Source organism: Podarcis liolepis (genome assembly GCF_965112155.1).
Source record: "Podarcis liolepis genome assembly, chromosome: 10".
Lineage (NCBI taxonomy): Eukaryota > Metazoa > Chordata > Lepidosauria > Squamata > Lacertidae > Podarcis > Podarcis liolepis.
In genome coordinates this window covers 23,771,632-23,797,346 of record NC_139562.1, presented here as the reverse complement: position 1 = coordinate 23,797,346, position 25,715 = coordinate 23,771,632, and the positions used below count along the sequence as shown (strand labels likewise).

Here is a 25,715-nt window from a genome sequence, read left to right as displayed (position 1 = left end):
TCCATTTCCAAGTTGAGGAGAGGGTGCAGTCATGTAGATTTGATTTGGTGTGTAGCTTCGGCCTTAGACTCTTTTCACTTTCCAGAGCTTGGCTTCCCTCTCACCATAGCAAGGAGAGCAAGACTACTGAAACCTTAATATGCACAAATGGTGTATGTATTTATGGTTCATTTCACCTGGGGACGGAGATGAAGGAGATTAAGCTAAAGGCTTCATGGAAGAAATGAGGTTTGAGCTGTGGCCTGAAGGATGTGACGCCATGCAGAAGTTCAGGGAGGGTGTTCCAGCACCAAAGGTATGATGAAGGATGAAAATGACAAAAGGGAAAGAGATATCTATAATAAGGGAGCACATAGAGAAAAGAGCCAAAAGAAAGAAAGAGAAAGAGAGCAAAAAAAAAAATTATTACAAATGTTTTTTTAAAAACCCAGACTGGAAGAAATGTCATGCTTTTAAATGGATAAAATTACTGGGTTGGAAATTTTTGCAAGTTCTAAGTGCAATTTTCAATACTAGTTTTAATAAGAACATATGAGTCACCAGAAAAGTGAACTTTCTGTACCCTTTTCACAGCTCCAGTTGCAATGTACATCAAGAAGTGCAAAAACATGTAGAAGTCAAGAGCAAAATAATCAGCCAAATTGTTGAACACATTAAAGCAGGCAGAGTTTGCAATTTGGACTGAGGCCTTTGCTGCGTTTGGTATCATCTCTACAGTTAGCAGAGACACTATAATTCTGAAGTATGCTGGATGCTGGGAGTGAAAAATTAGGCAAAGGCTACTGCCATTGTGCCTTGCTTAAGGGCTTTCTAGAGCAGGCGTGTCCAAATCCCAAGAGACTGCAATCTACTCCCAGTATTAAAAAAAAAACAACTGGCAATGATCTACCCATTGTCATTGGATGGTTGAGCTTTTTGGAGGGAGGATTGCCCAGAGTTGGTGAGCTGTTTTTAGGGGAGAGTGCCCAGAGTTGGTGAGCTTTTTTAAAGAAAATCACAGTTGACCCGTTGAACATGTCTATCCTCAAAAAAATAAATAAATAAAGGACCCCTGACAGTTAAGTCCAGTCACGGACGACTCTGGGGTTGCAGCGCCCATCTCGCTTTACTGGCCGAGGGAGCCGACGTTTGTCTGTAGACAGTTTTTCCAGGTCATGTGGCCAGCATGACTAAGCCGCTTCTGGCAAACCAGAGCAGTGCACGGAAACACTGTTTACCTTCCCACCGGAAGTTTTATCTACTTGTACTTTGACGTGATTTCAAACTGCTTGGTTGGCAGGAGCAGGGACCGAGCAACGGGAGCTCACCCCATCACACAAATTCGAACCACCGACCTTCCGATCGGCAAGCCCTAGGCTCTGTGGTTTAGACCACAGCGCCACCAGCATCCCATGTCTATCCTAGAGGCAACAAATTAATCACTGTAGGAAGCAGTGGACTAAATGCACACAATTTGGTTGGGTCATGAATGGCTTTTCCTACCATAAAGAAGTCTTACCTCATTTGGGTCTTGCTGGTCTCTCAAAGCAATCATATTCTTAATGGCATTGATAAAAAATCCATTCACCTCATCTCGTTTCTTATTTGGCAAAATCTGAAGCAGGGGGACCATTACGAACGGAAATGCAACTTTAAGAGAGTTTTCAAAAAAAAACAAACCATCATTAGCTATTAATGCAAATATCCACAACCCCTAAGTATATGGATTTCCTTTCCTTTCAGAGTTTTTAAAATAAAAAATACTACTGCTTTCTTATGTTGTCATTGTTGACTAGAGGGTCGCATATACTTTCTCAGATTACTCCGATTACTGAGATGAACACATGGTTGTAGGACGCATCTCATACATTTCTCTAATTTACAATATTAGAGCTGGGCAATGGGAATTGAAGTCCAAAATCATTTGGAGGGCATTAGGTTGGGGAAGGCTGTTCTACAGAGAAATAGGATTCAATGTGTGTTCAGGGTTCTGCAACATTGCAATGTATGCCACAGCACACTTAATTCATTATGAGGCTTTTAAAAACACACATACACTTTACAAACCAACCTGCAAGGTAAGACAGCTCTGAGAATGTGACTGGAAGGTTACATTGATTCAATTTCCATCATCCCTTTTCATTCTGGAAAGCAGGGTGCCTCATTTAATGCCCTATTAAAGCTTATATATACTTCTCCAAAGAGACTAACTGCAGCAAACTGTATTTACAGACTCTTGAGACAATCACAAGGTTTGTCTCCGGGCTGCAGGAAAGTTTTGTGTAAATGTACCCTTTAACTAAGTGAACCATTAAATAGAAGGTCACTAAATGTTTCTGGTATGTTTTTTTTCAAATGAGGAATTTGCCCCGAAGTATTTTTCCCTTCATAGGAACTACCTTGCTGCATAATATTCATAAAGCTTGAGTTGTGTGCATGGCACAAATCTGAGACTTGATCAATTGATTCCTATAGTAAACCGGTAACTGCCTTAAACTGGAGAACAATAAATTCCAATTCTACACACTGAGTGGCTATTGTTATAAACAATTAAACGGACTAACATGCTAGATAGGTGTGTCAAATGGAGAGAGAGAAACTCCATCTACACAGAAAGGTGGAGTGCAGCAGAATTCTATGATTGGACGGACCTTGGGTTCATATTTCTGGATACCCAGAAGCCAAGCAGGGCTGGGTGGAGTTAAAAATTAGACCCTGTAGTTAACCTGTCAGGTAGTGCTTGGTAAGAGTCAGGATTAGATTTAGAAATGGTTTACCAAGGGATTACCTGGGTGGTTAGGGGTTTGCTAGGCAGGGCAAGTCAGTTTATTTCCTTGAGGGAAAAGAAAAGATCCTACAAGGGGCTGTAAGTGTTTTACTGGTTTAGTAGAACAAATATCCATTTTAGAAGGAATCAGTTTAATCAGAAACAGGTTTAAAGTGGAAGTCTTAAGTAAAGTTATTGATTTAATTCTGTAAAGTGATTGTGACTGAAACAAAGTATTCTGCCTCATCCAAGTATCCATTAAGTTTTAACCCTCATAGATTGCATATAAATAAAATTCTTCTTTTGTTTCCAACATGTCTCATCGTTACTTTGATATTGTTAAGGGATAAGCAGTCACAGGTTTTGCTTTCACATTTTAGTAAATGCTACCACATAAAGAGAATTTCAGCCCTCTCAAGTGTTACTGACAGGGAGCACCTAAGTTTTTAAAACAACCCAAACCTGGCCACGCTACACGGCTGGTGGTAAGAGTGCATAGGATTGTAGCCCTTGCCTATTGTTATCACTGTTATGGTTAGTTACGTCAAAAACAAAAATAATTGAAACTAATCTTCTTGAACTCCACTGCTCTTTACAATTGGGGGGGGGGAGGATCACCACCATAAATGTCTTAAGGAGTAGCAAATAAATGATAACATGAATACATTATCTGTTTTAACCATTTTTCCAGTCAATGCCTACCTGAACGTCAAGATCCTCTTCTGAAGCCCTGCTACAGGTGCCCCCAGTACTGAATGATTGCCACCCTGGATAACCACCAGAGAAAGGACCTTTTAAATCCCAGCACCTCAGTTGTGGAGCAGGCTTCCCAAGCATGATTGCCTGGGGCGATCCTTCTTGTGTTTCTGGTGCCTAGTGAATACCTTTTTGTTCACACAAGGCCTCTTAAATAACTATGTCATTTTGGCCTCCATTTTTCAATCTGTGTTCAGTTTGGGGGTGCAGTGAGTTTTTGTTTTCTTGTGGTACTTTAGTAATTTTTAATCTGACGTATTTGTGATTATTCTGTATTTAAATTATTTTTACTTACTTACTGTAAGCTGCCCAGAAAATTTAATATGAGGTGACACACAAATGCCACACACAAATAAACAAGCTCATTTTTTAATCTACTTAGGCTGAAATCCTGTACCCACTAACCTAGGAATGGGCCCTATTGAATTCAATGGGCATATCTCTAGCTCTGCATGACCTAAACCCAGGCACTAATTAAGAATTCACTGTGTAGTTACAGTACACACATCTATTCAGAAGCCTCTTTGTATTTAAAGGGGTTTACTCCCTAGTAAGTGGGTTCACAACCTAATCTTTGGTTTAGGGTTGGCAATGGGGGGGGGACAGGTTAAGCATTTTCTAGTTGGAAATTTATGGGGGAAATGTCACCATGATTGTATTATCGAATTTCATGTTATACACTGGTCTCATGCTCTCTCAATATTTGCATAGTGCCCACTAGTCCAAAAAAGGTGTGTGACCCTTAATTTAACTGTATTAATACATTCTTCTTTTACACATGTTTGAGGCCCTTGCATAATCTTTCTTCTTGCATTCTAAACCACTGTCATGGACAACTTTTGGTTTGTAACAATTGTTTAAAGAAAAAAATAGGAACAGTTGGAACGTGTACAGAGCACTGTGATGTTATACTTACTGGCTAGGATTAAGATGGGTTTAAATAATGAAAGTTCAAAGAATCTTCTGGTGTTCTTAACAAAAGCATCCTCAGGATTCTTCTGGGAGTCCACATGGGTACCAAAAGCCACACTAGCAACAACATCCAGGGTAAAGCTACTGTAATTCCTGTAAAAGATTTAAGAAGGTTGCTGTTAAACTGCAGTGTTTGTCATCCCACATTTCTGTTTCTGCCTTTGTTGCAAAACTGTCTCCTAGGGTTTATTTTTCTGAGCCTATTTAAGACAATTTGAGTTTTTATATGTGCCAAACCTTTTAAAGATTCATTTCAGGATGATATGTCAGGAGATATTTATAAAATGAAAAACTAAGCACATTATCTTCTGAAGTTGATTGTGAATAATATTTATACCTTTCATTTTTACAAATGGTAAAGAAGTTGTACTTTTAAACTACAAAATTGAATGTATACTTGCTAATAACTCTAAACACAACAAACTCCCCATTTTCTGAATCTGAGTTTTGCAAAAGTTCTGGGGCTGGTTCACACATAGGTGTTTATCTGATGATGACTGCAACATCATGTGATAATTGCATTTGTGAATGGGCCAATGTAAAAATCGTCAGTGGCAGATCTTACACAGAACCTAAAATGGCACACATTATGATGTAATCAGTCTACAATTAAGCTGCCAGTCGCCAGGCATACAGTACTGAGTACAGAGAAATAAAAATATATAAATACATACATAACACACATTCACTTGGTTGTGTTTTCACTCTTCACTCCCACCATGTAGCATCATGTCAGTGCTGACATAGGAAAATGGAAGTCAGATTTATGCTAAGTAAGAACACAATCCTAACTACCTGAGTAGTAGAGCTGGCGGGGGTATCAGCAGAAGTGTTTCTCTGCTGGGCTCTGCGGCTATGGAGACCCTTGCTGAATCCACCAAAAGTGAGAGCAAGCAAGAAGCTATGCTGGCAGTGTTACTGGTGGTGCTGCATCTTAGACTGGACCTTTCCTGAAGAGGGGCCTGATTGGGGTTTCTCTGCTGCTGCAGCCTGGAGCTAGCACAGCAAAAAGAAAAATGCCCCACTTTCTGCCCTGGCCAGCAGGAACTGGCAGGGCTCAGATGTGACAGAGGATCACCTATTCCATGGCTCCCCAGCCACTCTTAGGACTGCTCTGTTATATACTAGCTTATCAGGACCTGCATCTGGAAACTGAATGAATATCATAAAATCTTTTCTCAACCACAATCTTTTTCCCAACCACAATCAACAAGCAGCAATAAAAGAGGCAGAATCTGCAAAAGGAAGCTTTCAATTAACACTGGAAAGGATCTTTGTCAAACGGGTCTGAGTTATGAAGACGGATTGCTTCAAGAAACCATAGTTAAAGATGGACCACAGTTTAGGGTTCAGATGTGGTGCTAAACTGTGATTAATTTAAAAAAAATAGAAGCGGAATTCTAATTTCCCTGTAACTGTGGCATGAAAAGGAGAGGAAAGAGGGAGGGGAATGTGTGAGCCCAAGTCTTGCCTAGGCTCACTCCTATCAGGATAAACTATGGTTTATCACAATGGCTGGATGCAGCCACTAAGAACATTCTCCCCCTACCCCCCACGGATGTTACAGGCAGCTACAGATTAGATACTCCACTACAATTACTTTTTTCTTGTAATTGCTACTGTTAAAATATTGTGCTGTAGTAAAAACAAGAGGGGGGCAGATATAATCATTTGAAAGTGACAATGTCCACGTCAAGACAGAAAAATTAAAAACTCCATTTGTAAAATAATTGCATACTTAGAATAGCTTGGCAAATCAAGTACCTGTAAAAACTTCCCTCGCTTCTAATTTATTAAAGTACCTTTGGATGTCAAAAGCTGTGCCAGAATCTGCATAGACCTTTAAGTTACTCAGCAGGATGTCACATGCCTGGTTGATTAGCGGCACCATCTAAAAAGGAGCACATGCACACGGTGTAATTAAAAAACACACAATACATTTCTCTACATTAATTGCATACTGCAGGAGGTAAGTGCTCTCAGGAGCACCTGAATCAGTGGATAAAGTCATTTTCTTAGGGAGGTTTTACACACGCGCAAACGCGCGCGCACACACACATGAACAAATACACGTTCCAGTGATAACATGCTCTCTGTCCAAGACTGATGGCCACAGGAGATGGTTCCCCTGCTTTCTTGTTTCTGTTGTGGCTGCTCACTGCTCTTGGACGAGAGAATAGGCTGGGAAATTCATGACAAATGGAACCTGTAACTGTAGTGTTGTACAATCTGTTTACCCCAAGCTGGAAGGGGCAACTGCCATGGGAAATGAGAAGCCTCTAGGAGTGTGTGTGTGTGAGTGCACAGTGGCTGCTATATTGCCAGAGTTTGTTATGTGGCATGGAGATCCTGGACTCTACGTGCACTTGGCACAGATCAGCCCTCTGTAGATCAGCACAAAGACAAGTGCATGCACAGCTTATCTTCTGCCACCTTTGAAGAGGAAGGAAGGAAGAGATCCCTTTGCATGAAAGCGAGAGCAGGCTCTGCCACTTGTGTTCTCAACTAGGATCAATTGCTTACACTAAGCAAGCAGCTGACTGGCCGTTGCTAAGCCTGCACCAAAACTCATATGGTCAGAACACTGCTAATTTGTCTACTAGCTTACCAGCGACAAGTGCTAAGTTGCCTTTAGCTAGCCTGTGGCACCATCACTGAGAACATCTGGAAACTGAAATGGATATCCCCCAAAGCTTCATTTGCATAGCTCAAATTATGACTTTCAAAAGGAGGAACTGTGGACTCCCTCCTCAGCTCAGCCAAGCAGGTTTTCTTACAGAGTGATACCTCGGGTTACATACGCTCCAGGTTACATACGCTTCAGGTTACAGACTCCGCTAACCCAGAAATAGTGCTTCAGGTTAAGAACTTTGCTTCAGGATGAGAACAGAAATTGTGCTGTGGTGGCAGCTGGAGGCCCCATTAGCTAAAGTGGTGCTTCAGGTTAAGAACAGTTTCAAGTTTAGAATGGACCTCCGGAACGAATTAAGTACTTAACCCGAGGTACCACTGTTTTTAATACGCCTTGTTTAGACCTTCTAGAAGCTTATAAGGGGCCAATGACAGCCCCCTCCCAGCCACCCTCCGTCCATCCATCTGAGGGAAAGGATTTCTCTGCTAACATAAGAGTGTACTCCTCTGCTCAACTGCACCCCCACCCCAATATAAACAACTTGCTGCCTCCAGATAAAGGGAGGGAATTTTTCTACAAGGCTGCCCCGTTATCTATCAACCTTTGCTGGGTAGCTTTTTATACCACAAATGTTCTGGGGTTTTTTTGTGTGGTTTTTTTGTCCTGCCTTTGTTTTGCTATAGCCCCTCCAGACAGCAATAAAATGGCACCACTGGGAAAGGTGGTGGTTGAGTATCTTAGATGGCTTTAAAAAATGGAATTAGGGAAAACAGTTTTGAGGTCTCTTTAAAATGAAATGAAATAAATTAAATAATTTTTAAAAACCATGGCATATAAAGCTATCAATGGGTACAAATCATGATGGTTCAGAGTAAGGATGCCTCTGAATCACCAGCTAATAGGGAACAGCGGTGAGAGAAGTCTGTCACCCTTATCTCCCGCTTGTGACTTTTACAGAGGCATCTGACTGGTAGCAGCTGGAAAACAAAATGTTCCACTAAACAGGCCTTTGGTCTGTTCCATCAGGCTCTTATGGAGTTCTTAACACAGAGAGGAGAAGGATCACACTCATCACTCCATCTTCTGCACTTTGATCAGTTATTTGCATACAAAGGAACATGCATTATACCAAGTCAAGCCATTGGTCCATGTATCTCTGTATTGTCTACACTGACTGCATCTCTCCAGAATTTCAGGCAGTGGCCTCTGCCAGCCCTACCAATCCCAGCCAGGGGCTGAACCTCAGAACTTCGGCATGCACCGTCAATGCTCTCCCAGTAAGCTATGGGCCTTTTCCATAGATACATAATTGAGAACCCTGCTAAAAGCAGGGTCTCCCAATCATGCTGAGGAGCCTAGGCACATATATATGATTAATATTAGTGTTATTTTCACGTATAGACCATCCTTCATCAAAAAACCCTAGGGCAGTGAACAATCCATAATAAAATTATAAAATACAAAATGCCATTATTATAACTTATAAAAACCTAAAACATCAAAATGACAAATTTACGTTTCACAATAATGATCCGGCGGCTGGTAACTTGGTGCAATAGTATAACTCAAAGGCCTGTGTTATAAGTGTGTAGAGTTTGTGCACACGGGCCAATGGGTTGTGGGATGAAGGAGTAGTGCCATGTATTAATCTGCTCCTTGATTTGTTGGTTTAGCCAATGCGCAACCCCTTATTCTTCTACAGGCTTTCAGTTCCTTTGCACCTCTTCCTTGTGGACCTTGCAACACCCCACTGCCTCAAATGATTCTGCTCTTTCCCCATCATTTTAATTTGCCTGCCACCCACAGTAGCATGCTGCTAGCTTACTGTTTTTCTTTTGTTTTAGTTATCCTTGCCCTGGTTCTCTTCCAGCTGACCCCTTTTAAACATTTCCATAATCATCCCTTTTCATCTGCCAGTCATGTCTTCCTGGCAATGATGCCTATCCTACAGTGCTCCCTGACAGCTCAAGAATTACTCGCAGTCAATCTCATTTCCAGAACAGGAAACAATCATAATTTACTTTTTAAGAAGAAAGGGGGGTGGGGAGAAAGATGGTAGGATATCAAATTTCACAAGAATCATCTTGCTTGACAAACACTTCAACAGACGGAAAGCTCGCATGCTGTCACTAACAGGACCAGGACAGTCCAAAAATGATGTCATTGTTACCTATTGTGCATTTCCCGTTTTAGACCTTGGGTTTTGCCAAACAGCATGCAGGAGTCAAATAACCTGTCCATGGAGGGGAAATGATCTCAACTTCTGGGCATTTGGATTGGCTGTTTATGACATAACAAAATAAAACATAAGCAATATGCTCACTGCAAATATTTGATCTGCCAATTATCTCATGTCACTGCTGTCTCGGCACCAAAGTTCTGCCAAACAAGACTGCAGGAGTCTGTTGGTGTCAAAAACATTATGGCATAATCCTGCCAGTACATGCCTTGGCACTTCATTCTTCATATGGGCATTTTACAGGAGTGCTTGTTTATGCCACTCTAATGTCAGCACCGTGATCTTCTAATCAAATGTTGTTTTAATTCTAAAAATGGTTATCTACAAAACTGTGCTGTGATTGTTAATAACAGAATAAAATTGCTACCTTTGAGTATAATGCCCAGATCAAGGAAGTAATAGTACCATTTTATTCTATCATGGACAGACCCAAACTGGAGTGCTGTGCCCAGTTTTGGGCACCACAGTTTAAGAAGGATATTGAAAAGCAGAGGAGGGCAAGCAATAAAATAACAGTCAGGAAACCAAGCCTTATGAGGAATGATTGAGGGAGTTGGACACGTTTAGTCTGGAGAAGAGGGGAAATATTCACAAAGTTTATTTCCAGCAAATTCTATTTCCACAGTTACGCCCACCCCTCTTTTGCATTTGTGTGGGTAGCTGATACTCCTTAGGGTCTCCATGTTTCCCTCTCGACTTTCAGCTGATGATACTGTTACATGCCACCCCAATCTCTGAGATGTGAGAGACTCCAGGGGTTCTGGGCTTAGGACTCAATACAATGGTGCCCCGCAAGACGAATGCCTCGCAAGACGGAAAACTCGCTAGACGAAAGGGTTTTCCGTTTTTTGAGCTGCTTCGCAAGACAAATTTCCCTATGGGCTTGCTTCGCAAGACGAAAACGTCTTGCAAGTTTGTTTCCTTTTTCTTAACACTGTTAATACAGTTGCGACTTGACTTCGAGGGGCAACTCATAGAACGCAGTGTACATAGTAGCCTTTTTTGAGGTTTTTAAAGACTTTGGTGATTTTTGAAGCTTTTCCAAAACTTCTTTTGCAGCCATTTGGTACGTTAAGCTTTTAAAACTTTTTTTTGGGGGGGGGTGGATTTTGGGTTGGGGTGTTTGGAATTCAAGGACTTGGTGTTGGGGAGGGGTTTGCAAGAATCTGGAAGCTTGTGGGTTTTTTTCTGCATTTTTATGATTTTCTGTGACCATTGGGCCACTGCTGGTTTTTTTAAAAAAATTCTGGGTTTGAATTTTGAAATGCTCTTTACAGTATGTGTGACTTTAAAGAGCACTTAATAAACTCTTGTTGTACCAAATTTGGCTTTGTTTGGACTTTTTTTGACCATAGGAACGCATTAATTGATTTTCAATGCATTCCTATGGGAAACCGTGCTTCGCAAGACGAAAAATTCACTAGCCGAAAAAATTCGCGGAATGAATTAATTTCGTCTTGCGAGGCACCACTGTATCCTGGTCATGCAGGTCATTGCAGAGAGATGTATTTGGGATGTATGGTTTTATTCACACCCATTTGCTTCTATAGCACAGAGCAAATTCTTTGCATAGGCTAAATCATGATACTTAGTTGCCGACCAAAGCCACTACCTTGACAGGTTTCCTCTTATACCTTCTACCATCACAGGTACAGGATCACAGGTTCTGGAAGGGGACCCAGTGGTGTAGCATGGGCTGCCAGCACCCGGGACTGCGTGGAGGGGTGGGCAGGAGGGAGAGTAACAGAAGGAAAGCATATGCACATTCAACTGCCTAACAGAGTCTGTCACCTAGAAGATCACAGCCGCAGAGATAAGAAGAGTCATTCCATTGTCTGGAGAGGTCACTTCCTGGTTTGCATGGAGTAGCTGTTTTCAGCGGAGCCCAGTGATGGAAGTGTGCAGCTATATTGAGACAGTGCTGGGTGTTGAATTTTTTGCTCCTAACAATTTTATGCCTGGGCTTACTGCCCTGTGGGCTGCCCCCATCCCACTACGCCACTGAGTGGACCCAATGTTTCATCCAAGCTGACCAAACTCACAGCAATACATTGCACTTGTTCTTGGCAGGAATAGCTCATGTTGTGTGATCAAGGGAGAGGAATCCCCACCCTATTAAATGCCAGGAAGCAACAGGGGTGGCAGGAGGTACAGTGGCTAACTAAGTAGCCACCCTTACTGATGCCAGCAACCTGCATCCATGCCAGTGGTAGAAATCCAGCCAATGAGCTTGCATTTGCACAGTACAGTGCAAGGCCACCTGGCACTTATAGGTAAAGGTGGAAATTCCTCCGTTCCCCTTGACAGCCCTACAGCAGCATCTCACTGTTTCAGGTAGTGGCTAGTTAATATCTACGAGTTTTGCAATTGGATTTCTGTGAATAAAACTATCATGGCTGAGTCTGCCCTTAAGGTAGTATCTGGCCAGAGCCTTGGAATGCTAATAGGTTGGGACATTCAGGTGATGCCCCTAAATGGGAGCTAATATTTAGAAGATTGCTTCCAGAGAAGGGGATAGCAAGAATACATTTTCTTCCTCCCTCCTAGCTACGAACGATGCAATCCAGTTCTCTGTGTGTGTCCACAAAAGGGAACAAAAGAATCAGACTGCAGTTAAGAGTTCAGGAAGAAAGAGAGAGGGATAGTTAAGCTGAGTTTAGGGGGCTCTGTAAACTAACAGCATCTAGGAATGCAGAAGATTTGGCGTACAGCAAACCTGCTTGAGTGTTTTAAGCTGCCAGCCTCAAATTATGCGAAACCTGCATACTTGAAAATAAACACCAATACTACAAAATGCCTTTTGTTGACTTCTGTGACCTCCTTCTAAAATAAACCAACCCTGGATAAGCAGCATTGCACCCTGGAACTTCTAACCACTTGGGGGGGGGGGAGAATGGCCATAACTACATCATGTGCGAAATAATTTGAATTATGTGGTCCTACAGTATTCAAATTACCTGCAGTCCTCTGGCTAAGGATAATACATTTCCAAATGAGCCCTCCCCTCCACCATGCGAAACAAATTGCTCACCTCTTCCCTAACTTAAGAGCCATTCCTGAGCATCTTCTAAATTTTTATTTGTTCCGGTAAATGCAAATGAATGAAGCAAATGTGTTGATTCTTTTTTCCCCTTTTCCTTAAAGTGTTTTTTTCTCTTTAGTTAATACATTACACATTGAGCTCCCTAACCCCCTTCAGGTAGAAGAATGAAAACAGCCATTTGCACCAACCGCTTAGGACTGTGCAAGGTTCACTGTACATTTTTTGCTTTCAGAAGAGAGTACCAGGGAGGGCTACCCACAGAGGGAGGGAGGGAGGGAGAGAGATAAGAGGTGACAAGAGCACAGCAGCACTATCAGGAGAAATAAAAATCAATAGTCTTTGGATGGTGTCAGCTGAAAAGGGGAACAAAGTTATTTATCAAACCTGACAAGGGTTCTAGAGCTACAGAATCTTCCCAGTTGTATTTTTTTCTCTTCTCTCTCACAACACTAAACAGAGCAACCCTGTAGCTTGGTACAATGTAATCAAACATTCATTCTTAAAAACACTTCCTTGCAGGGTTTGAAGTATGTTGGCAAACACTTACATGAGGACACTGTGGAATATGCAAGTACATTTTATCCGAACATCTCAAAGTAACTTCACTCCCAGAAACCTTTCAGGGGGTAGGGGTGGGCATTGCTCTCTGTACTGGAAACCCAACAGATTAACATTTTCAAATACGCTTATATACGCCTGAGAGCCTAACTTTAATGCGGAGATTTGGTGAGAGGATTTTCTGCCTCAGGTGCCAAGTATCTTGGTCAGCCTTGGGACTATGAACCCTGACTGGGAGCAGGAGGGGTTACAAACTACTGCTTCTCCTCCTCAGACAGTGAAATTTCTTCAGCTAGCTCTGACAGGGAATGTCATCGTCCGTCCCCCCCTTTAAGGCCTATTTCATTCTGTCACAGATTCAGTTTATTTTATTTATTCATCCTCACCATAACTGGGCGTTGTACAATAAAAACAAAGAACAAAACAAAAACCCACCTTGGATAAAGTTCCAACAATCACAATTAAAAGTGCGGGGTGGTGGTCACATATACTATATAAAACCACAGATCCTTAGGACTACAAATCCTTAAAAATAGCACAGTGGGGTACCTATCTCCAAGACTAGTAGCCTAGGTTTTTACCAGGTGCCAAAATAAGGGAGATAAGAGACAGTTCCACACACCTTATGCCTACAACCCATTTGTGGAAATCCAAGTATCGAGGCCATGGAAGACATACGGTACATTTACCCATCACTCTGCTCCGAATATTTTGCGCCATAACTATATTATACACTGAACTGTCAACAGTACTGCTGCCCAGGTTTATGCGTACTGAAATGTGTCCGGTGTGACTTAATTTTCTGCAGCTGTACTGGCTGAATTTATGAATATATTATCAACAGTATTTCCTTCCATTTCTAACATTGCAGTATTTTAGTAATAGGTTACAGTTAGTAGGTTGCAGTTAGATATTAATCTAATCGTTAACGTCCAGTTTTATTTTACAAGTTTGCAGAGAGATAGGGGGTGGTAGAAGCATATGTGTTTTGTGACCTTGGGAAAGCCACTACCTTTCTATCTTAAGACCCCCTAAAAAATTGTGACACAGGGATAATCATGTGACTTAACTCACCCAGCAGTTGTAAGGGTTATTGTGATACTGTATGTAAAGTGTAGTGGCACCTGCCCTTTGGAATGCCTTCCCATTAAATATTAGACAGGCACAGTCTCTACTGTCTTCCTGGTGCCTCATAAAGACCTTCCTTTTTCAATAAGTCTTTTAAGCAGAGATCTCTATCCCAGTCTGCATGTCTACTGGAATTGTTTTCCCCTTTTTACATACACATATTTACATATATGGAATTGATTTTAGACATTTTAAATTGCATTACTGTAGCACTGATATGCTTGCCATCCTGGGCTTCTTTAACAGGAAGGGCAGGATATAAATTTTAAAAAAGTGCTCTGAGGACTGATGCTGATGATGGTGCTTCAGTGGGGACCAGGAAGTAGGCCTTCTTCACACTGGTGTCCTGGCTTTGCAATGCCCCCCTCTTTGCAATGCCTGGGACTGCGTGTTGTCGTTGTTTAGTCGTTTAAGTCGTGTCCGACTCTTCGTGACCCCATGGACCAGAGCACGCCAGGCACTCCTGTCTTCCACTGCCTCCTGCAGTTTGGTCAAACTCATGCTGGTAGCTTCACGAACACTATCCAACCATCTCGTCCTTTGTCGTCCCCTTCTCCTTGTGCCCTCCATCTTTCCCAACGTCAGGGTCTTTTCCAGGGAGTCTTCTCTTCTCATGAGGTGGCCAAAGTATTGGAGCCTCAGCTTCACGATCTGTCCTTCCAGTGAGCACTCAGGGCTGATTTCTTTAAGAATGGATAGGTTTGATCTTCTTGCAGTCCATGGGACTCTCAAGAGTCTCCTCCAGCACCATAATTCAAAAGCATCCATTCTTTGGCAATCAGCCTTCTTTATGGGACTGCGTACGGTTGCCATATTTTGAAGAGGAAAAAAGAGGACACATTTGCCGACTTCTACTTTTAACTATGGATTGTTATGACGACTCTACCCTGGAAAAAGAGGACATATGGCAACCCCACACAGACATGCACTCTGAAGTCTTAGGTGCCAGGTAAAATAACATTTTATTTCCTTAGGCTTTTAAACTCAGAAACTGTGTTATTTGTATCTTCTTGCTGCTTCTAGGATTGCATTTTTTATTCCTTTTTAATTCTTTTTCAAGCAGCTCATATATTTGTGTTTTTAATGCTGGGTATTTTATTGCCTGAACCATGATGGGGAGGAATTACTGATAAGGTGGTGAATAAATTAAGGGTAGGGAAGAGTTGGACTACACCTCCCATCATTGCTGAACATGCTGGCTAGGGCTGAAGGAAACTGGAATCCCACAACATCTGGGGGGCCACAAGTTCCCCACCCTTCATATGAATATAGATCCAACAAATAAATACTCCTCTATCTCTTCATAAGCTTATCTTCCTTCTAATGCTTTGAAATCCTTGGGAAAGTTTGGAAGATAAATATTATTTGCTTTGCAAAGCCAACATGCCTAATCGTTCCTGTTACGAAGGTTGCTCAACTTTTCACATACACAATTCGCTGTTTTCTGTTCCCCCATGTTATTGTCAAACTTTAACCTTTCTGGTTGAAACTTTCCATGCTTGGCTTCTGCCAGTACTTGTTTTTAACCCAACAGCAAAGGAAGTAAAATTCCACAAGCATGTTTTGTGGATTTCCTAGTAACAGCATGCCCTTACGGAGGCTGTGGCAGGGTGTGCGGGGAGAAGCAAGATGGGGGCCTTTAGGATCTGCCAACTTGAGGCTCTAAACAAAATATCTCCTATGCCCACAGAAGATTCTACCTGCTTGGCAACACAGCTTCAGTTGATTTCTATCATAGAAAGCTACATTTGTGCAAGAGTGGTGACTGGCTGGTTCACAGAGTAGTGAGGAAATGTTTCTATGTTTTAAACCAAGCAAGCTGCTTAACTGCCTCAGCCCTACCCTGTCAAGGAAAAAAAAGGGGGGGGGGATGAGTTTCAAGAAGGATAGTTATAGACCATATTGCCAGGGTATGTGTTGGTTGCATAGGCTGGATGCTCAAGAAACAGCGTACCCCCCTCAAATTTTCTTTGTTCGTGTCAAAATCATTGCACACATGAACCTCTTCTGAAAAAACACATTGATTAGTGTGGCAGACGGGCTTCTGCCTTCTTAAGTGAGCTGGCAAGGCTGAAAAAAGAAAGATTGGGCAGCATAAATAGAACTCATAAGTACATTTTGGTTTGCAGAATTTTATGTTTGTTTGTTTGCACCCTAAACTCTAAACTCCATGAAGCATTTAATCATGCTTTGACTGGGATTTGTTCAGTCTGTTTAGTCTGAAGGTGCAACAGTCTGGTGTTGCGTTGCACATTGCCACAACACAAAATGGTGAAAAGTAGCAGTGCATGAAGCACTGAAAAGCAGGGCAGAATGTTGCCCCTCTCTCCCCCCAGTTGTTCTATACGGTACAAAAGCAAGAATTGCTAAGTGAGAAAAGGGCTTTATGCTGTTTATCTGCCTTGTGCAATTTCAAGAGCTGGCATAAGGAACAGCCTGCCCCCCTGAACCACAGAATGTACTGTATTGAACCCAAGCCATGGAACGTACTGAGCCAAGCATTTAACACTTTCACACCATGCATAAAATAAACCGCCACCCCATGTCACTTGAGTTCTTTTGACCAAGATAGGTAGGAAGGAGTAAAAGCTGATTGCACCAATTCATAAGTACGAGCACTGAGAACAAAAACACTAATTTTTAAGCGTGTGTGTGAGAAAGATAGACATAAGCACTTCATCAGTTTTGTAGAACTTAGTTTAGCTACAGCAGGAGCGATACTAAGAAGAAAGTTTAGTATTTCTGTCAATGGAGATGCTCTGAGTGTATCGTTGACAGCAAGAGGATAAAAGAGAGGGGAGGAATTACAGAAATGGGCAAATATTGATTTTGGGGGAGAATTTTGGGTTGGCTTCTAAACCAAGTAGTAGCCAGGCAAAATGAGAGGAGTTAAAGCTCCTCGAACCACAACCCTCAGCTATACTTCTGCTTTAGGACACATTGTAGTGTTTCACGTTGCCAAAAATGTGTACGTATAAATGCAGATCATAAGAGGCGAGTTTCTTGGTTCATATAAACAGGAAAATACTCATACCCTGTGACAGATCAGTTCATATTTAATCTTCATGTATTTTTTAAATAGAAAAGTTTCATTTAGAAAAAGTTTTAGATAGGTGGGACTATCAACAAATTGTGGCAGTGTGGAGTGCTGCTATGCAGTGCTCAAGCCAGCCAGACATGCCTTCCTTTGTGTTGTTCTTTAGTCGTTTAGTCATGACCGATTCTTCGTGACCCCATGGACCAGAGCACACCAGGCACTCCTGTCTTCCACTGCCTCCCACAGTTTGGTCAAACTCATGTTTGTAGCTTCGAGAACACTGTCCAACCATCTCGTCCTCTGTCGTCCCCTTCTCCATCTTTCCCTCCATCAGGGCCTTTTCCAGGGAGTCTTCTCTTCTCATGAGGTGGCCAAAGTATTGGAGCCTCAGCTTCAGGATCTGTCCTTCCAGTGAGCACTCAGGGCTAATTTCCTTAAGAATGGAGAGGTTTGATCTTATTGCAGTCCATAGGACACTCAAGAGTTTCTTCCAGCACCATAATTCAAAAGCATCAATTCTTTGGCGATCAGCCTTCTTTATGGTCCAGCTCTCACTTCCCGATCAGCCTTCTTTATGCCTTCTTTTAGGATAACTCCTTTTAACTTCCCCATATCCCCCCATTTCTCATGCCCCTTCACCAATAGATGCAGCATTTAGTGGCTTCTGAGGATACTTGGTCCTCGTAGGGGTGTTTTTTGCAAGATATTTTTGTCCTACAGATTTGGGGAGGGGAGGGAGGAGTGTACTTCTGTAAAGTTCAGAGTATCCCTGAGTCTGGTGATGCCACCCTCTTACATGTGTGGATACTGCCATCACTTCAACAAGGCAATGATCATTATGTGGTGATGAGCACCAACTTATAAGGCTTTAAAAGGGAAATTAACAGAGATAAGGCTATCCATGGCTCAAGGTCATGATGGCTATATTCTACCTCCAGGATCAGAGGCAGTCTATTTCTGATTCTGAATACCAGTTACTGGGAAAGGACGGTGGGTTATTTCAGCCAAGTCTGGGCCTTTGACCTAACCCAGCAGGGCTCTACCTACAGAGATGGACTTAGGCAATATGGCACCCTGTGCAAGGACAACATTTGCCCCCTATCCTAGAGATGCCTCCCTTCTCCTCCCCTCAACAATGCCCCCTTTGGCTTGGCGCCTCTGCTTCTTACGTCTAATGTTCTTGTCACTCAAATAAGCACTACTGCTATACAGGACAGTGTTTTTAGACAGAGGGCTCTTTTCAGGAACAGGCAATAATATCACCTGAATTTAAAAGGCAAAGGCTGTTTCCCTCATGCAGCATTAGCACTATTAAAAAGTTCCTTAAACCTGCAAATGTAAAAAAATGAAAATGCATTTTAGTAAACAGAAAAAATTGTGGGGGGGGGTACAAAAAGGAGGAGAAATCATGTTTAGAGTCGCTTCAGGCGGCAGCATAGGTGAGTACCAATCTCACTCATGTTGGCATTAGAAGAGGAAGAAGAGTTTGGATTTGATATCCCGCTTTATCACTACCTGAAGGAGTCTCAAAGCGGCTAACATTCTCCTTTCCCTTACTCCCCCACAACAAACTTTCTGTGAGGTGAGTGGGGCTGAGAGGCTTCAGAGAAGTGTGACTAGCCCAAGGTCACCCAGCAGCTGCATGTGGAGGAGCGGGGAAGCGAACCCAGTTCACCAGATTATGAGTCCACCACTCTTAACCACTGCACCACACTGGCTCTCCAGAATAAAAGTAGTGGTTACTTGTGGGGACTTTCTGCATGGGGAATTGAATGCTTCTGAAAAGAAGAAGAAAATGGCACATCAGATATACTTTGGTGTGTGCTTGAATCACTGTTTTGGTTTCTCCACTCTCTTGCCAGTATTTACGGCAAAAGGGAGGGGGAGACCCCCATTTGCCACAAACTAGAATATCCTGTTGACAGGCAAAATATACAGAATTGGGGAATGGGGCAATAGCTTAATGGCAGAGTATCTACCACTTTGCATGCAAGAGATTCCAGCTCCAATCCTCAACATCTCCAGGTAGGCCTGGTGTAGACCCCTGCCTGAAACCCTAGACAGCCACTGCCAGTCAGTGTAAGCAATACATAGCTAGATGAACCCAGAGTCTGAATGAGTATAAAGCAGCTTCCTCTATTCCTAATTTAAAACAGGGAGCTAAGAACAGAACTGTTACCATAACAAAACAACAACAACCACAACCACAACAAGAACAAAACCCAAACTGTTTACAGAGAGGGAGCTGTGTTAGCTCGTGGCAGCAACACCGAGAAAGAGTCCTGTGACACCTTGAAGACTAACACATTTATTATGGCATAAGGTTTCATGAACTAGAGTGTCTGCTGCATCTGATGCAGTGGACTCCAGTTCACCAAAGCTTATGCCATAATAAATATTGAAGTGCCGCAAGACTCTGCTGTTGTCACTGCTGCTTGTTTTAACAGTTTGCTGTTGCCATGTACGAGTCTCTGCTCTCTCTCCCTTGCTAGCAGTTGGTACTGCCCCTTAACAGCCATACAGCATGAGACCCAACAGTGTGCGCTCCCTTCTCTCCTTTAAATAATTAACTCAGTAAACACAGACATCCATCCCTGCAAAGCACAATGTCCAAGGAACCATTTGTGCAGCTAAAGTATGTCTGACTCATGCCGGCAGGGGTTGCTCTGCACAAACCAGGGGCCTTATCTTTTGTTAGGTATAAAAACAGAAGTAAAACTAGAGGCAAGGATTTTCCCTGTGCCAATGATGACCCACAGTAAGGGAGATTAATTTCTGCCAAGGCAAAGCAAAACTCTCTCTTTCAGCTCCCTCAGCCTCATTTACTGAAGAGGCCTTTGGATTTATTGTTCACACACCCAAACACATTCACACACCCTTAAAATCCTAAGGATTTATTAAATTTGCTATCAAATGTGGGGGGGGGGGGACAGAGTCAGTTGTCTAGGTGCATAACCAATGATATTGTCAGTTCTGATTAATCAGGAGTCCGTGCCAGGCTTATGGCCAATTAGAATTTACCATAATAAGGAGGTGACAGCTGGTGTTGCTAAGCAACAGCTGTCTATAGAGCTAAAGGAGCCAGACACATTTAGATGCTACTGTGGATTTCGACAGCAGCATGTCAAAACAACACAGGCTTCTGACCAGTGGAAAATTTTTACAACCGAAGAACAGGCACTGGAATGAGGAACGTGTTTACTTTTTGAGCCTAAAATTATAAAAGACGAGAATTCCACCTTCCTTTCAGGGATGAATTTTGAGGCATTTCTCTGGATTTTAATCAAGAGTTGCTGGAAGTTTGTCGCAGTCTAAATTGAGTCTCGCACTGCTTAAAAATGGTATGGAGAAATCAGCCGCGCTGGAATACTAAGATAACTCCTGTCCAGTCTGAAGAATCTGCCTTGCAGCTCTGTTATATTCTAGCAATTTATTGCTATTAGAATAAAAAATAACAACTATCAAACACAAACATGCACTCTGTTTCAGTGCTGCGTGCATTATATGTGCAAGAGAGCTCATAACTCTGCAATGATCAGTAAAGGAAACAGCAAAGACTTTTTTTCCTGTGTCAGGCAATGGTTAAGGTTAGGTTACTCATGAAAGCAAAAATAAATTACCAGCACTGCCCAGGACTCCACTTATGCCAGAAAGGTGCATTTCCTATTCGCATTCCCGTGTTGGTATGAATAAAATAGGTATTGAGCCAACGGAACTGTACCAGGGTACATGCAAGCTATAACCATGGCTACTGTGTTCGTTTGAAGCTGCAAGTTGCAATCCAGAGCCCTCTGCATGCAGCAGATGGAGCCCCACAATCATATGGGGAAACAGCCACTCTGCCACAGCTGAAAAAGAGAAAGCTCAGCTGGCATGCATGAAGCTGCTACACTGTCTGGACTGGTCATGTGCTAGACGGTGGGTGGGCAGACTTCATGCTTCTCAGATCTATTTTGGTTTTGCTTTCTTACAAGAACAAGATCTGCCAACCAGAGCCTTGTGCAAAAGACATGCAGTTCAAATTAAAGAACAGGGTTTCTTTAAATGAACACGTTTTCAGTCCCAGGATTTAACTGAGCTCACAGTCCTTTCAAATGAAAATCGACTCCTGGTTCACTTCCTTCATTTCAGCAACTTAATTTGGGTGTGAAAGGTCCTATTGCTGCAGCTATTGTTAAACATCTGGAATCCCAGAACTGATGCCCATCTACCAAAAATCACCCAGAGACCTAACAGTAGACCCTGATAGATCTACTTTCATGAGTACACACTGGCACAGATGATGAGATACAAGACAATGAGAAAGTGCACGTATTATTTTTTAAAGTAGCATGAGGAGAACAATAATATACCAAGTAGTTCATAGGGGCTGTCTAGCTGCCATCCTTACAACAACCCTATAGTAATATTAGTGTTACTGACACTTACTGTAGTAATATCAGTGCTAATAATAATAATAATAATAATAATAATAATTTATTTATTTATCCATCCCCCACCCATCTGGCTGGATTGCCCCAGCCATTCTGGGTGGCTTCCAATACATAATAAAACATCAAACATTAATAGTAACAATCTGATCCAATATTTTTTAAAAAGTCACAATAACTTTAAAATAAACAACTTATAAATGTTATAAGTTATATTATATATATATTATATATATTATATTATATATATTATATTATTTATATTATATAATAGTATATTATATATTATAATTAATATATATATATATATAGTATAGTATAGTATAGTATAGTATAGTATAGTATAGTATAGTATAGTATGTTATAATAGTAATATTAGTGTAATGAGTTTGCAGGTGCAAGTCACCCTAAAGTTCTAGGTCCATCATGTGTTAGAATTTAATCAATGCTTGAAGTGTGAAAACTGGGTTGACAGACCAATGTGTTATTAAGCCAGACCCTGTGCATTAGGCTGTGTACTAGACACTTCTAAATCCTCTGGAAATAACATGTGTGAAGAGCTAACCAAGCTAGGCAAAATTTCCTATGTCCAGGATATAGCCTGGGGTGATGAGCCATTAGGAAAGCCAATGGATCAGAGGAACTCTGTGTGATACAGCAAATGGATAGGACCCCTCCCTCCTCCACCACTGTCCCTGCTGTGTCTCATTTCCAAGAGGAAACACAGCTGGAACCCGTGGAATCTTGCACCGTTGAGAGATGGGGATGGCGTACAACAACAGGTAAGCACCCCTGCCCCACCCACTACTGGAAAGAATCCCCTCTGCCTGAGGCCCTAAAGCAGCTGTCAATCAGAGTAGACCAATCTGGAGGAGATGGACCTTTATTCATTTTGCCAAATAATTGTTCCTTGACCTCCCACACATGCTATTGACGTGGTATGCTAAATTACATTAAATGAAGTACCTCCCGAACGAGTCACCGCTGCCTGCTCTCACACAATTGCATTCTTGAATGGTCATATAAAAACAAACGACAGACCCCCAGAAATGCAGCCAATGAGAGAAATCTCACCATCAAGTTCTAACCAAAACAATCCAGGAATGCTAACTAAATATTGCTATCCCAACCATGCAGCGTAATTTTATTTTACATAACTTGCTCTCTGGTTGCAAACTGCCCTAGCTTTCCAGCTCTTGTACCCTCGGGAGATTTCCAGGTTTCCAGTGTCACAAAATTTGCTCCTTTGCAATCTGTAGAGACGTCAGGAGCCAAAGTTTACTGGGTTCTCGGAGAGCATAGACCGGGCACCCCCAAACTCGGCCCTCTGGATGTTTTGGGACTACAACTCCCATCATCCCTAGCTAACAGGCCCAGTGGTCAGGGATGATGGGAACTGTAGTCCCAAAACATCCAGAGGGCCGAGTTGGGGGATGCCTGGCGTTGACAAATGAGACAAAGAATTCAGAAAAGAAAACTCACACTTGGTTCTCTGATAAACAGCCTGATAAACAAAATGAAACAAAAACCCTTCTGCCCCCCAAAAAGCAATGACTTTACATAGGCAAAGCAGCGAGGCATTAAACAGTTTGTCAGCAGATGACTGACAGCCATTAATTACGCAGTCATCTAAACATCACACACTTGGGAAACATCCAGCAAGAGGAAAAAGAAAAGCTTCTTGTACTGTACATGGAATCACAGCACCTGCTTCCTGCATCTTACCTCTTTCGTCTTTGCGGCGCCGAAGACTGGGGTCAAGAGGCTTCGGACATCTTGCCACCTCTTGTCACGCAGCATGAGAAGGCTGTCTGCAACAGGCTTAGAAGCCAAGACTGGAGTCTGATTGAAGGAAGAGACAGACAAGTACATTTAAAAACAAAAATCCATCCCTTTGTAATAGAAATTGAACTGTTTATCACCGGACAAAAGCAGTTCAATAGTGAAAAACTAAGATAACATTCAGATTCCAGCACTCTCAGAGAGTGTCTACATGGCATTCTCTGCAAAACTCTGTATGGTGCATGTTGCTGGAAAAGGCACCGCAGAAAGACAGGTGTATCTTTCCCAGGGACACTCCAGTACACCTGAAAGCCAGCCAAGAAGCTTCCATCCCTCGTTGGAAGGGACCACGAGGGCCATCTGGTCCAACCCTCTGAAATGCAGGAACCTTTTGCCTAATGTGGAGCTTGAACCCATAACCTTGAGATTTACCAACTGAGCTACATGCAGCTGGTCAAGAGATTAGCTCAGATTAGACTCATTGTATCTGCAGGGATCTGGCGCACGTTGGTTGAACATTCAAGAACACTCCAAGTGCCTGTGGAACAAAAGTATGCTCTACAACCAGCAGGTGTAAGTCTTCAGAGAGCCCCTGGAACAGTGGCACTGATGTCCTCCGAAATCACACTCGTCAACTCCTAATGTGGCCACACAATACTTCTTCTCCCATTCAAAAGTTGCACTGCTGCTCACCTGCTGACAGAGCAGCAGCCCAGGGGGGAAAGGGCAGTGTGTGGCAGCACAACTGGACCAGCTAGGAGAGCATGTGTGGCTGAAGAAGGGTGCAGCTTGGAGAAGGGCCCAGATAGAGAGGGGCCCAAAGGGCCACATTTGACCCACAGCCCGAAAATACCCACCCCTGATCTAAGAGGTCCACCCAGAATCCTTTGCAATGCTACAGAGAGAATGCCGATCTCAAGTCATGCCCACATGTGATCCAGTAGCTGCACCTGAGCATCCTTTGCAATATAGGCATACTTACATGGGAGGCAGGGACGCGGGTGGCGCTCTGGGTTAAACCACAGAGCCTAGGACTTGCCGATCAGAAGGTCGGCAGTTCAAATACCCACGACAGGGTGAGCTCCCGTTGCTCGGTCCCTGCTCCTGCCAACCTAGCAGTTCGAAAGCACATCAAAGTGCAAGTAGATAAATAGGAACCGCTCCTGCGGGAAGGTAAACAGTGTTTCCATGCGCTGCTCTGGTTTGCCAGAAGTGGCTTAGTCATGCTGGCCACGTTACCTGGAAGCTGTATGCCGGCTCCCTCGACCAATAAAGCGAGATGAGCGCCGGAACCCCAGAGTCGGCCGCGACTGGACCTAATGGTCAGGGTCCCTTTACCTTTTTACATGGGAGGCACATTCCGCCCCCTGTGTGTGTAAGTGAAATTGTGTGAAGTTGGGAGCACCCTCTAAAAACTTCTAAATGCCTATTTCCCCCTCTGGTCTCCCGATCTTTCTCCCGCTCTCTCTTCAATCCAAACCAAAACTGGCTGCAAGCTAGAGGATGCGTGAGAAAGTGAGTTCTACCCTGCACACCAGCTGTTAATAGGGGAGACTGAGCAGCCTAAACAAAGCCCCACTGTGCCTCAAGTCTCTTTGGGGTTTCCTCTGCCCACACCGACATTCTCTTCGGGCTCTGGAGAGGGCCTCCTCGTGAGCCACGAGGTCCCTCCAGCTCTCTCTCCCCATTTCCTGGTATGATTCTATTTGTTTATCAATTTCCCAGCACCATGTCCAGTCATGTGCAAGTAGAACACACATAAGTGGGGGGGGGGGGAGATGCCTGGACTGCAATGGATCCTGGGATGCGCCTTTTATAAGTGGTTTCAGTGCCACCCCTCAAATAACTTGACATCTTAGCTGGGCTAGCCCTGAACTAGGCTTCTTTGAAGGACAGAGCCCACAGACCTGATACCACACTGAATACTGCACTTGTCAAGATTTCCTTATCTCACCACAAACACTTTTGCTGTTCATTGCATAACGTGTGTTATTGCTTCACACAGGCCAGGACAGAACTGAGCTCAGTGCAGGGATAAGTGCCTCAGTGCAGGATGAATTGAAGTGCCTTCTCTTCCAGAGAGGAGAGAGAGAAATATAAAATGCTTTAAGTGAGCATTTCTGAACACATGAAAGCGACTACAAATTATAAGAATCGGTGCTCTGCCACTTCTTTTTCTCCCCACTTCTTTCAAGTCACCTGCAGTCAGGTGATTATTCTGATTTATCGGCTGAATATTCTATAACTGCTCATTCCCATCAAATCCCTCATCAAAGCCCATCTTTTCTGTGAAGGCTTTAGGAAAAAGTCCTACGTCTCCATATCCTACTGTAAGTAACTCAAAGGATGTTTAATGAAAATAAAGACATATTTTTCGCCAGTTTATCTCTGT

General features: G+C 42.8%; 1 protein-coding gene across 5 annotated transcripts in view; it reads right to left on the bottom strand.

Moving 5' to 3' along the window:
* TBXAS1 (thromboxane A synthase 1) overlaps positions 1–25,715 on the bottom strand; it is a 223,863-nt gene that overhangs the window by 71,238 nt on the left and 126,910 nt on the right. For all 5 annotated transcript variants that reach the window (XM_083462031.1, XM_083462035.1, XM_083462034.1 and 2 more), the window contains exons 6-9: positions 23,267–23,383; positions 6,277–6,365; positions 4,419–4,567; positions 1,499–1,629 (exon numbers count right to left, since the gene is read on the bottom strand). In XM_083462031.1, the coding sequence (XP_083318157.1) occupies positions 1,499–1,629; positions 4,419–4,567; positions 6,277–6,365; positions 23,267–23,383 (486 nt within the window). The remainder of the gene's footprint in view (positions 1–1,498; positions 1,630–4,418; positions 4,568–6,276; positions 6,366–23,266; positions 23,384–25,715) is intronic.